The sequence below is a fragment of the Tachyglossus aculeatus genome, chromosome 2 (assembly GCF_015852505.1).
Source record: "Tachyglossus aculeatus isolate mTacAcu1 chromosome 2, mTacAcu1.pri, whole genome shotgun sequence".
Lineage (NCBI taxonomy): Eukaryota > Metazoa > Chordata > Mammalia > Monotremata > Tachyglossidae > Tachyglossus > Tachyglossus aculeatus.
In genome coordinates this window covers 148105756-148117798 of record NC_052067.1, presented here as the reverse complement: position 1 = coordinate 148117798, position 12043 = coordinate 148105756, and the positions used below count along the sequence as shown (strand labels likewise).

At 40.5% G+C, this 12043-nt stretch overlaps 1 protein-coding gene across 6 annotated transcripts in view; it reads left to right on the top strand.

The window, feature by feature from the left end:
- KIF21A (kinesin family member 21A) overlaps positions 1-12043 on the top strand; it is a 148887-nt gene that overhangs the window by 97013 nt on the left and 39831 nt on the right. For 4 of the 6 annotated variants that reach the window (XM_038759900.1, XM_038759865.1, XM_038759887.1 and 1 more), the window contains 8 exons: positions 2359-2466; positions 7131-7199; positions 7308-7522; positions 7668-7821; positions 8107-8301; positions 8831-8932; positions 10451-10616; positions 11099-11119. In XM_038759900.1, coding sequence (XP_038615828.1) covers positions 2359-2466; positions 7131-7199; positions 7308-7522; positions 7668-7821; positions 8107-8301; positions 8831-8932; positions 10451-10616; positions 11099-11119 — 1030 coding nt within the window. The remainder of the gene's footprint in view (positions 1-2358; positions 2467-7130; positions 7200-7307; positions 7523-7667; positions 7822-8106; positions 8302-8830; positions 8933-10450; positions 10617-11098; positions 11120-12043) is intronic. The other 2 variants (XM_038759894.1, XM_038759878.1) reach the window with 1 other exon arrangement.

Genomic DNA, 12043 nt, shown 5'->3' with positions numbered 1-12043 from the left:
GCCAAGCACTGTTCTAAGCGCTGGGGGGATACAAGGTGATCAGGTTGTCCCATGTGGGGCTCACAGTCTTAATCCCCATTTTACAGATGAGGGAACTGAGACACAGAGAATAATAATAATAATAATGATGGCATTATTAGGAGCTTACTATGTGCAAAGCACTGTTCTAAGCACTGGGGAGGTTACAAGGTGATCAGGTTGTCCCACAAGGGGTTCACAGTCTTAATCCCCATTTTACAGATGAGGTAACTGAGGCCCAGAGAAGTGAAGTGACTTGCCCAAAGTCACACAGCTGACAAGTGGCAGAGCTGGGATTTGAACCCATGACCTCTGACTCCAAAGCCCATGCATGCTCTTTCCACTGAGCCACTCTGCTTCTGTAATAATGTTGGTATTGTTAAGCACTTGCTATGTGTAAAGCACTGTTCTAAGCACTGGGGAGGCTACAAGGTGATCAGGTTGTCCCATGTGGGGCTCACAATCTTAATCCCCATTTTACAGGTGAGGTAACTGAGGCACCGAGAAGTCACGTGACTTGCCCAAAGTCACACAGCTGACAAGCGGTGGAGAATATTATCTAACCTTGGCTTCACTGTCCTCACCTGGTTCTCTTATCTCTCTGACTGCTTCTTCTCACTTTCTCTGTCTGGTTTCTCCTCTTCCTCCTATCATTTGATTTTGGATGTGGCTCGGGGCTCAGTTCTGGGTCCCTTCTACTCTTCACATATACACCCACTCCCTTAGAGAACTCATTCCCTCCCATGGTTTCAACTACCATCTCTCCATGGGTGATTCCCAAATCTTCCTCCCAGCCCTGATCTTTTGCCTTCTCCTGCCTTCAAAACATGTCTACCTGGACGTCCCACTGAAATATGTCCAAAACAGAATTCTTCATCTTCCGTCCCAAACCCTTTCTTTCTCCGGACTTTCCTATCACCAGTCTCCATCTAAAAGTGGGTTTCCTTTGATAACCCACTACTTTTAACTAGTTGTAAACTGTGTTTTAACTATGTTTTAAACCTTTTAGACTGTGAGCCCACTGTTGGGTAGGGACTGTTTCTATATGTTGCCATCTTGTACTTCCCAAGCGCTTAGTACAGTGCTCTGCACACAGTAAGCGCTCAATAAATACGATTGATTGATTGATTGATGAGCTTGGTGAAAGTATAAATAGGATCTCCATACACTTAACTCTAGATTGTTTAAACTAGTGTGCATTCTGCCCTAACTAGCGTATCAGTTTGGTTTGAAGAACTCAGTTATAGCAACAGTACTTTTGTGTCATGATCGTTGTTATAAACAGTTTTGTTGAGTTGCAGTGCACACTTAGTTATTTTGCACTAATGCACTTCATGAGTTGGATATTTATTGAAACTGCAGAAAATTCGTGTGTTTGTTCACTGCTCCTTTTCTAGATTAATTCTCATTTTAGTCCAAGCGCAACATGTCTGTTTCCAGGAGCATTGTAGGGTGGAGAGTGGGGAAAATAGGCCTAGAGTACCATGGCAGCTTATCTGAAACAGGTAGGCAGAGGCGAGACTAGAGGAAAAGGCGGTGGTGGAGAAGGCTACTTAGAGGCAGTAGTCCCAAACCTAGAAAATCTCAGCCAATCAGTCATATTTATTAATGATGGCATTTGTTAAGCGCTTACTATGTGCAAAGCACTGTTCTAAGTGCTGGGGAGGATACAAGGTGATTAAATTGTCCCACATGGGGCTCACAGTCTTAATCCCCATTTTACAGATGAGGTAACTGAGGCTCAGAGAAGTTAAGTGACTTGCCCAAGGTCACCCAGCAGACATGTATTGAGCACCTACTGTGTGCAGAGCACTGTACTAACCTCGTGGGAGAGTATAGTATAACAGAGGCAGGGAACATGTTCACAGTTTAGAGGCGGAGATAGACATTAACCTAAATAAATAACGGATAGATATGTACATGAAGATGTATATCATGTACAGAGAAGCAGCGTGGTTCAGTGGAAAGAGCATGCATGGGCTTTGGAGTCAGAGGTCATGGGTTCAAATCCCGGCTCTGCCAATTGTCAGCTGTGTGACTGGGCAAGTCACTTAACTTCTCTGGGCCTCAGTTACCTCATCTGTATAATGGGGATTAAGACTGTGAGCCCGCCGTGGGACAACCGGATCACCTTGTAACCTCCCCAGCGCTTAGAACAGTGCTTTGCACATAGTAAGCGCTTAATAAATGCCATTATTATTATTACGTGAGTGCTGTAGGGCTGAGGGAGGGCTTGAAGAAGCAGTGAGTCGGGGTAGATAATAGGCCATCTATTGTACTTTCTATGTTCCTTAATGTGGAAATGTAGTATTGACGAGCTCGTCTTGCCTTCCTTTGTAGGTACGCTTAATGAAACAAATGAAAGAAGAGCAAGAAAAGGCCAGGATGACAGAATCTAGAAGAAACCGAGAGATTGCGCAGCTTAAAAAAGACCAACGGAAACGAGATGTGAGTTTGAGGATTTTTAACTCTAGGATATTGCTGTCGTTGTGTTAATGGAATCAACTGTGCAATTAACAGGGAAAACAGTTCTGGGATAATTATTATTTCATGAATTATCTTTAATTTTTATGATTAATAGTAATGTTACATTAAATGAAAGGTAATGCCCCCATAAATCTTTGGGTTTTGTTTTTGTTTCTTTTAATAATAATAATAATAATAATAATAACAACAACAACAACAACAACAACAATAATAATAATAATAGCATTTATTAAGTGCTTACTATGTGCAAAGCACTGTTCTAAGCACTGGGGAGGTTGCAAGGTGATCACATTGTCCCACGGGGGGCTCACAGTCTTAATCCCCATTTTACAGATGAGGTAACTGAGGCACAGAGAAGTTAAATGATTTGCCCAGAGTCACACAGCTGACAATTGGCGGAGCTGGGAATTGAACCCATGACCTCTGACTCCAGAGCCCATGTTCTTTCTGAGAGCAGAGTCGTGCTGCTTTTAATGGAATCTGTTAAACATTTACTGTGTGTCAGACACTGTTGTAAGCACAGGGGTAGGTCAGACAGTCCTCGTCCCACATGGGGTCATAGTCTTTTGAATCCCCATTTGCAACAGGTGTAGGAACTGAGGCACAGAGAAGTTAAGTGACTTGCCCAAAGACATACAGCAGATGAGTAGGAGAACCAGAATTAGAACCCAGGTCCTCTGACTCTTAGGCCTTTGCTCTTTCCACTACACCATGCTGCTTTTTGTGTTGATTATAGATTGTGAGGTCCTTGTGGGTAGGGACTGTGTCTACCAACTCTGTTGTACTGTCCTCTCCAAGTACTTACCACAGGGCTCTGCACACAGCGTTCAATAAATACCATTGATCGATTCATTGAGTGCATTCTGATTTTTAGCAGTGAAATTGATCTTTATTTTACGGGTTCTGAAATTGTGGCTGTAGTTCAGCCCGTCACCCAGACGGTCCTTCCGCTGACTCCTCTGTGACTTGTCAGGATCTACCTTCCCTGTGTGGGTTTCAAGCTGCCACAGCCACAGTTGCCACGTGCCACTGAAAACTGGGAATCATAATAATCAGTAATCAACTTGTACTTCCCAAGTGCTTAGTACAGTGCTCAGCACACAGGAAGCACTCAATAAATACGATTGAATGAATGAATAATAGGAAGAAGCTGTCTGGAACTGCCAACAGAGATAGTGGTGAATTGACAATGGAGAACCTTCCCACCTAGAAGGTGGCACTAGGGCTTAGTGGGAAGAGCATGAATCTGAGAGTCTGGAGCCCCATGTGACTTTGGGAAATCCACTTAACTTCTCTGTGCCTTGGTTTTCTTATCTGTATAATGGTGATTAAAAAACAAAAAAGCCCTGTTCTCTCTTTCTCTTATACCACGAACCCGATGTGGGACAGGAACTGTTCCAGTATGATTATCTTGTAGCTTACCCCAGTGTTTTCATGTAATGCTAATAATAATATAATAATTATAATATTATTGCTGTGATTAAAAAATCCAGGACATATAAGAAGGACAATATGAGAAAGTGTTCAGGGACTCCTCAAGGCCTCAGCTACAAGTTAGAATGATCTTGAAGCTTCTTGCAACATCATAGGTTCCAAAATCTAGCTCAAGAAGATCCTGTATCAATTGACTAATAATAATAATAATTAAACTCCCCCTCCCCACAAGGCATGCCACCCTGGCTAAGGCTATTGGTACCTTAGTCATGATATTCTGCCTCTGCCAATAATAAAGGATGTTTGCAGGAACAAGCAAATTCTCCAAATAACATCTTCCAGTAAAGAAGATTATATAACACCTCCTCCAAGAAGCCTTCCCTGATTAAGACCTCCACTTCTCTTCTCCCACTCCCTTCTCCATCGCCCTGACTTGCTCCCTTCTTTCATCCTCCCTCATTCATACATTTATTCAATCAGTCGTATTTATTGAGCGCTTACTGTGTGTAGAGCACTGTACTAAGCACTAGGAAAGTACAGTTCAGCAATAGAGACAATCCTTGCCCACAACGAGCTTATAGTCTGAAGGTGGTGGGGGAGACAGACATCAAAACAAGTAAACAGGCTTCGATATAAATAAATAGGATTATCCTCCCTCCCTCCCTCCCCCACAGCACATATGTGTATATCTTTAAATATCTGTAATTTCATTCATTCATTCATTCATTCATTCATTCATTCATTCATTCATTCAATTTTTTATTTATATTAACATCTGTCTCCCCCTGTAGACTGTGAGCTCACTGTGAGCAGGGAGTGTATCTGTTTGTTGCTATATTGTACTCTCCAAAGCACTTAGTACAGTGCTTGGCACACTGTAAGCGCTCAATAAATACAATTGAATAAATGAATGAAATGTGATTGAATGAATGAATAACTGTTAAAAATTTTGAAATCAAGGCGCAATAAGATATATTATTTTCTGTGGCTACCATTTAAAAATATGTATTTCTATAGACCATTCCAAATTCCCCTGATAAAATGAAAATAGTGATAGTGAAGCAAATTGTATAATTGAGTTATAGTTCTTATTAGCAAGCCTACTGATGTAGGCTTCATTCCAGTTTGCTCCTCTGGGACCAGAAGAGGTTATTCTTGGTAAAAAACAAACCAAAAACCAACAAAAAACTAAATTTGACTCCACATGGGTCTTACATTACATGTTACATAAAAGTGTTACTTCATGATTTTCCCTCCTTGTTTACCACTCTTTTGTTAGCAATTCCCAGTGAGGGAAAAACAAATTCAGTTCAGGAGCAACCAGGTAATTAAGCATAGTCAGAATATTTTACCTAAGAACACTTTACCTAAGAACACAACAAAAGAAAAAAAGGTTCTGTGTGTGTTCTTAGGAGAGCACAGCAATAACAAGGAGGTTGCAGACTATTCAAAGACAAAGTTTTTACAAAGAAGTATATTTTGCAAAGTGTTTTGAAAAAAAGCCAAAATAAAACAGGAATCCAAGGTAACAGATGGACAGGTTTTCAAATATAGAGGTATATATAAATATCAAGGCAAATTAAAATGTACCTGTGTATATAAGTGATTGAGTATTGGTACATATTTTTGCCCTCTCCATATGTCTTTCTATCTAGAGTTCATAGGTACTAATTGAACATGCAATTTAAAATAATAATAATAATAATGTGGGCATTTGTTAAGCGCTTACTATGTGCAAAGCACTGTTCTAAGCGCTGGGAGGGTACAAGGTGATCAGGTTGCCCCATGTGGGGCTCACAGTCTTCATCCCCATTTTACAGATGAGGTAACTGAGGCTCAGAGAAGTTAAGTGACTTACCCAAGGTCACACAGCAGACAAGTGGCAGAGCCGGGATTCGAACCCATGACCTCTGACTCCAAAGCCCGGGCTCTTTCCACTGAGCCACGCTGCTTCTCTAAAAGATGTAGCAAATCAAATGATGGTATTTACAAGCATCAACTGAGTACAAAACACTGTTCTAAGCACTTAGGGAAGTACCAACCACAGAAACACAGTGGCTACCAATCAACCTACACATCAGGCAGAAACTCCTCACCCTCGGCTTCAGGGCTGTCCATCACCTCGCTCCCTCCTACCTCACCTCCCTTCTCTCCTTCTCCAGCCCAGCCCGCACCCTCCGCTCCTCTGCCACTAATCTCCTCACCGTGCCTCGTTCTCCCCTGTCCCGCCATCGACCCCCGGCCCACGTCATCCCCCGGGCCTGGAATGCCCTCCCTCCCCACATCAGCCAAGCTAAGTCTCTTCCTCCCTTCAAGAGCTCACCTCCTCCAGGAGGCCTTCCCAGACTGAGGCCCCTCCTTCCTCTCCCCCTCCACTCCCTCTCCACCCCCCGCCTTACCTCCTTCCCTTCCCCACAGCACCTGTATATATGTTTGTACGTATTTATTACTCTATTTATTTTACTGTACATATCTATTCTATTTATTTTATTTTGTTAATATGTTGTGTTTTGTTCTCTGTCTCCCCCTTCTAGACTGTGAGCCCACTGTTGGGTAGGGACCGTCTCTATATGTTGCCAACTTGTACTTCCCAAGCGCTTAGTACGGTGCTCTGCACACAGTAAGCGCTCAATAAATACGATTGATCGATTGATTAGAGAAGCGGTGTGGCTCAATGGAAAGAGCCCGGGCTTGGGAGTCAGAGGCCATGGGTTCTAATCCCGGCCCTGCCACTAGTCTGCTGTGTGACTTTGGGCAAGTCACTTCACTTCTCTGTGCCACAGTTCTCTCATCAGTTAAATGAGGATTAACATAACATGTGGGACAACCTGGTTTACCTTGTATCCCCCCGGCGCTTAGAACAGTGCTTTGCACATAGTAAGCACTTAATAAATGCCATCATTATTATTACTATTACCTCTATCCTATAGACACTTGAATGGATAAACATGAAATACATACGGTGGGGAGGGGACAAAGAAAGACAAATGTATGGGCAATCAACCAATCCATGGTATTTATTGAGTGCTTATTATCTGCAGAATATTACATGCTTGAGAAAGTATAGTGCAACAGAGTTGGTAGACATGTTCTCTACCCACAATAAGCTTACAGTCTAAGGGTAAAGCACAAAAAGTAAACACTAGATGTTCCCTTGTTTTCACTCCTGATTTATTTGATATTGTTTACAGCATCAACTCAGGCTTTTGGAAGCTCAGAAAAGAAATCAAGAAGTGGTTCTTCGACGTAAAACCGAAGAGGTATGGGAACAGAACCTCCAGTTACTTGTGGGAAAACATTGTGACTTTGGAGAGAAATGGAATGACTTCAGAGAGGAGGCAAATAATGCATTTTTCACACTGTTTCAGGTAACAGCTCTTCGGCGGCAAGTAAGACCCATGTCTGATAAAGTAGCTGGGAAGGTTAGTCGAAAACTGAGTGCCCCTGATTCTCCTGCTCAAGACCCGAGTTCCACTCTAGCTGCCGGAGACCCTGATTCGATTAAGGCTGGATCCCAGCAGAAAATGAGAATTCCTGTTGCAAGAGTGCAAGCATTACCAGCAGCTGCAGCCAATGGAACCAGGTAAAATGTTTCCTAGGTAGTCTGAGAGCATATTCATGCGAGGGTCCTTCTCAAATAGGACACTCAATTTGAAAAATTTGTTCTGTGGATGATCCACTGTAAAATAATTTCAGATAAAAAATATTTTTCATAAAAATGTTCACAGGAAGAAATACCTGAGAAAGGGAATGACCAGTCGAGTGTTCACGTCAAAAACTGCGCGGATGAAGTGGCAACTACTTGAACGTAGGGTCACAGATATCATTATGCAGAGAATGACAATTTCTAATATGGAGACTGATATGAACAGGCTTCTAAAGGTATGGCTTACCAGAGATTTTACTATTGTTCTTGCTCTAGCTCTAACTGATTTAATGCGCTATTGCCAGAAAAAAGAATCAATGTATATTTTGGATAATTCCAGACCTTTTATTCTGGTTTCGGTGTCTCAAGGGATCACTTTCCTCCTATCAAAAACCTTCTTGGGACGTCATTGAAATCTTGTTTTGCAGAATCCCTCAGAAAAGTCAACATCTATTATCTTTGTATTGCCATTTTCCTTTTGTAATTCTATTTACCAATTTTTTTGGGGTGGTGGGAAATAGCAACGTGAAGAACTCACAAAAAGAAGAGAGAAACTTTCAAAAAGAAGGGAGCGAGTCATCAAAGAGAATGGAGATGGGGATAAAAATGTACAGAGCATTAATGAGGAGATGGAATCACTAACTGCAAACATCGATTACATCAATGATAGTATTTCAGATTGTCAAGCCAATATCATGCAGATGGAAGAAGCCAAGGTTAGTTACATATTAAACGTGAAGTGATTAATAATTTGAAAGAAAACTCTCTGTGAACCTTTTACATGTAATAATTTTCTGTTCTAAGATACATTTAAATGTGACATCTATTACCAGCGAAGGATACACGCAATCTGTTCTTTAGTCTTACATACAGGTAAAAATATAAACCCACTTTGCTTGTAAGTGGCAAAGTTGATATTCTTTGTTGGGTTAAATCCCAGTATATGATATTAAAAGAAATGTGAATTGAAATGAAAGCTTTGCGAAAAGAAGAAGTCCCAGTATGATTCACTTATTACTTTGGCATATAGCACTTATTAAATATCCATTTGATTTATTTTTAAATATTGCTTCTTTCAGCTTGAAAGGGAGACTAAAGGAACCCTTTCTTTGGTAAAGTATAATTGAGCTGCTCATAACTCTAGTCACAATATTAGTAAACAGGCAAGTGTGGTTGAAATAATTTCTTCATTCTCACCTTTCAATTTTGCACAGCTGAATCATGACCATGTTGTGTGTTTTGCAGGAAGAAGGTGAGACCCTCGATGTCACTGCAGTGATCAATGCTTGCACTTTAACGGAAGCTCGTTACCTCCTAGACCATTTCTTGTCAATGGGCATCAATAAGGTAGGGGGCACATGTGATTCAGTATATACTGCTGATTGGAGAGTGGGGAGTGAATGTGATTTTTTTTTTCTTTTTTCTTTTAGAAAGCACCCCAAAATGCAGTTTACAAATTTGGTATATATGCTATATATATCGGAACTCTCCAATCTGTTCCAGCCTTTCATAAAACTTGCCAGCTGGTTATTTTTGAATGAGATAATTTTTTCTTCATCCTTAGAATTCACTTCAAACTGATGGGAAATGCTTCTTTAGCTAGATAAGCAGCAAAACCAATTCAAAAGCCATGTTCTGTTTCCTGTTTCACTTTTGTATTCATTTGTCCTTAACTAAGGAGTTATGGGAGAAAGTCACTCTGAATCCTGGATGTGTTCTTTTTGCCAAGGAATAAACAATAAATTACCCAGGGCTCACTGTTTAATGGCACTGGGATATGTCTTGACATTATCTATAATTTTACTCTCTCAAAGACTTGGAGGGGCAAACATCGAAAAATCTTCACGATCTGAATTTTGGACCTGTTAACTTCTTCCAAAAAGATATTCATTCAATCAATCATATTTATTGAGTGCTTACTGTGTGCAGAGCGCTGTACTAAGTGCTTGGGAAGTACAAGTTAGGCCATACTTATCTCAAAATAAAGTTTTGAAGAAGTAAATAAAAAAATTAATTTGGGGAATCTTAGAGTGCTCGGCGTGCCAGAACCCTGAAACAAGACCAAAAGATCTTGCAGGGGACGGAGACGACTGGCTAAAAGGTCCCAACTGTGACAATACCACCAAGAAGCAGCGTGGTCAAGTGGCTACAGCCTGGGCCTGGGGGTCATTGGGACCTGGGTTCTAATGCCGGCTCCGCCACTTGTCTGCTGTGTGACCTTAGGTAAGTCACTTCACTTCTCGGGGCTCCAGTTACCTGAACTATAAAACGAGGATTAAGACTATGAGCCCCATGAAGGGTGCAAAATGCATTTTTTGCAAATGCAAGAAATTTGCAAAAATCCTAAATGCAAAATATTGCATTTTTCTCCCTCTCTAGGCTAACACAAAGTCAGGAAGTCATAACCCATTCCCTTATTCTTGAAGAAGACTGAGTTTTTTTTCCAGTGCCCCAAACTGGGCCCTGGGTCAGGTTTCTTGGTCAGTATTTTCCAAAGTGAGTATTGATTTGTCCAGGATGTTTCCACCACTGTATGGTAAAGGTGTGCGTGGTTCGTGTCACCAGATCTGAGGGCCCGAGGCAAGATCTCAAGTGGTTCCGGGCCCTGGGTCACAGTGGTGAAGACACAAACTCACAATTTTGCATGTGCATTATGTGAAAGGGTCTGTTCGCATGTTTTCTCCGTTTCACCTGCAGCAGTAGATAGCCATCATCACCTTCATTGTCAAATACATAAGATAACAACATGGAAGGAACGGAAGGGTCACTTCAAAGCCGTGAACCCAAATCATGGTGCTGCGGGGAAATTTTCTCGCAAGATCCATCTGAAATCAAGTGTTTCTGTTGTCCTTTGGTGGTTTCCAGGGTCTTCAGGCTGCCCAGAAGGAAGCTCAAATAAAAGTCCTCGAAGGTCGTCTGAAACAAACAGAAATAACCAGTGCTACTCAGAACCAACTACTCTTCCACATGCTGAAAGAGAAGGCAGAGTTAAACCCTGAACTAGATGCTTTACTAGGTCATGCTTTGCAAGGTAATTTTCATTTACTCTGTAGTGTAGTAAAATGCATGGTAGATTTCTTCTTGGTGCATGATGTGCTAGATTATTATTACTGCTCCTACTTTTCTGAATAGATGCTGTATTCACTTAGAATTTCTGAAAATTTTCAATATTTAATGTGCACGTAGACAGTTTGGGGGAAGAAACTAAAATTGCTAAACAGGAATTTGTAGTTTCCCTTTAAACAATTTTAACCTCACTAAACCATTTTGTATCAGAGACATAGAAAACCCAACCAAGTTATTAATTTGGTATTGATGACTAAAAATGTTGATCAGGTTTGAAATTTCTATATGTTCCTTGAATAAGGTATTTCTACCATTTGCTACGGCATCTATTCTTCTTCTCTTAGGGTAAATAATAAATAGTCTTGTTTATGTGGGAGTTTTTGAAATTGGATCTGTTTTGATTGGAGTGTTGCTTTTTTGTTTCCTTTTTGCTGTTATTTACCTCAGACCTAGATAGCATATCATTAGGTAAGTATGTTTAGTTTCTGTGAATTATTCAGCTGCATGGATTACTAATTATTTGTGTAAACTAACTACGATGCATCTTAGATTTATGTTTAACATTGCCAACTATTTGCATGCGTTGTTTTAAAAACATACTCATTGCCATAAGCTTTTAAAGCCTTTTTTCCTTGTAATAAATTTACTTAGAAGCATTCCCAATTCGGAGTTCAACTTTTAACTACTAGAAATATAAATATGCGAAGACACTCAGACCTGCACTCTAGTTAATTGTATATTGTTTGAGGAGCTTATAGTACATACAGTTTGATAGACTAAGAACACATTTTTGCTCTTTGAATGCAATGAGAAATAGATACATTCATCTTACAATACAATTGCTAACTTATGTGATTAATTTTAATCAAATCCAGATAACAGCTTACTTATCACACTGCATTCTTCATGAATTCTTGAGTCTAGGTTGTTGCTGATCTTGTGTGGTTTTTTTTTTTTTAGACCACTAAGTTGGTTTCAGGTTTGTCAAATCAGACATGTGTAGTTTATATTTAAATGAGGGGAAAAAACATAACTCTGAAATCGCGCCAGGTACCTATGGTTGCTGGTAAATATTTTGTTCAGCCAATCAATAAATAGTAAGCACTTAGAAGCAGTGATCCCATCTCTCAAGGAGTTTGTACTGTTGTGGGGAATACAGGCACCTAAGTAGTGCTTTTTTTCCCCTCCCTATAATGTTTCTAATCTTGCCCAAATGACAGTGTTTAGTACAGGCTCTGCACTCAATCGATTCAATTGATTAAAGATTATTATGTGCTTTCTAGCCTAGTGTCGTTCCCCCCCCCCCCACATCACACACACACACACACACACACACACACACACACACACATATATATATATATGTATATATATATATATATATACATATAT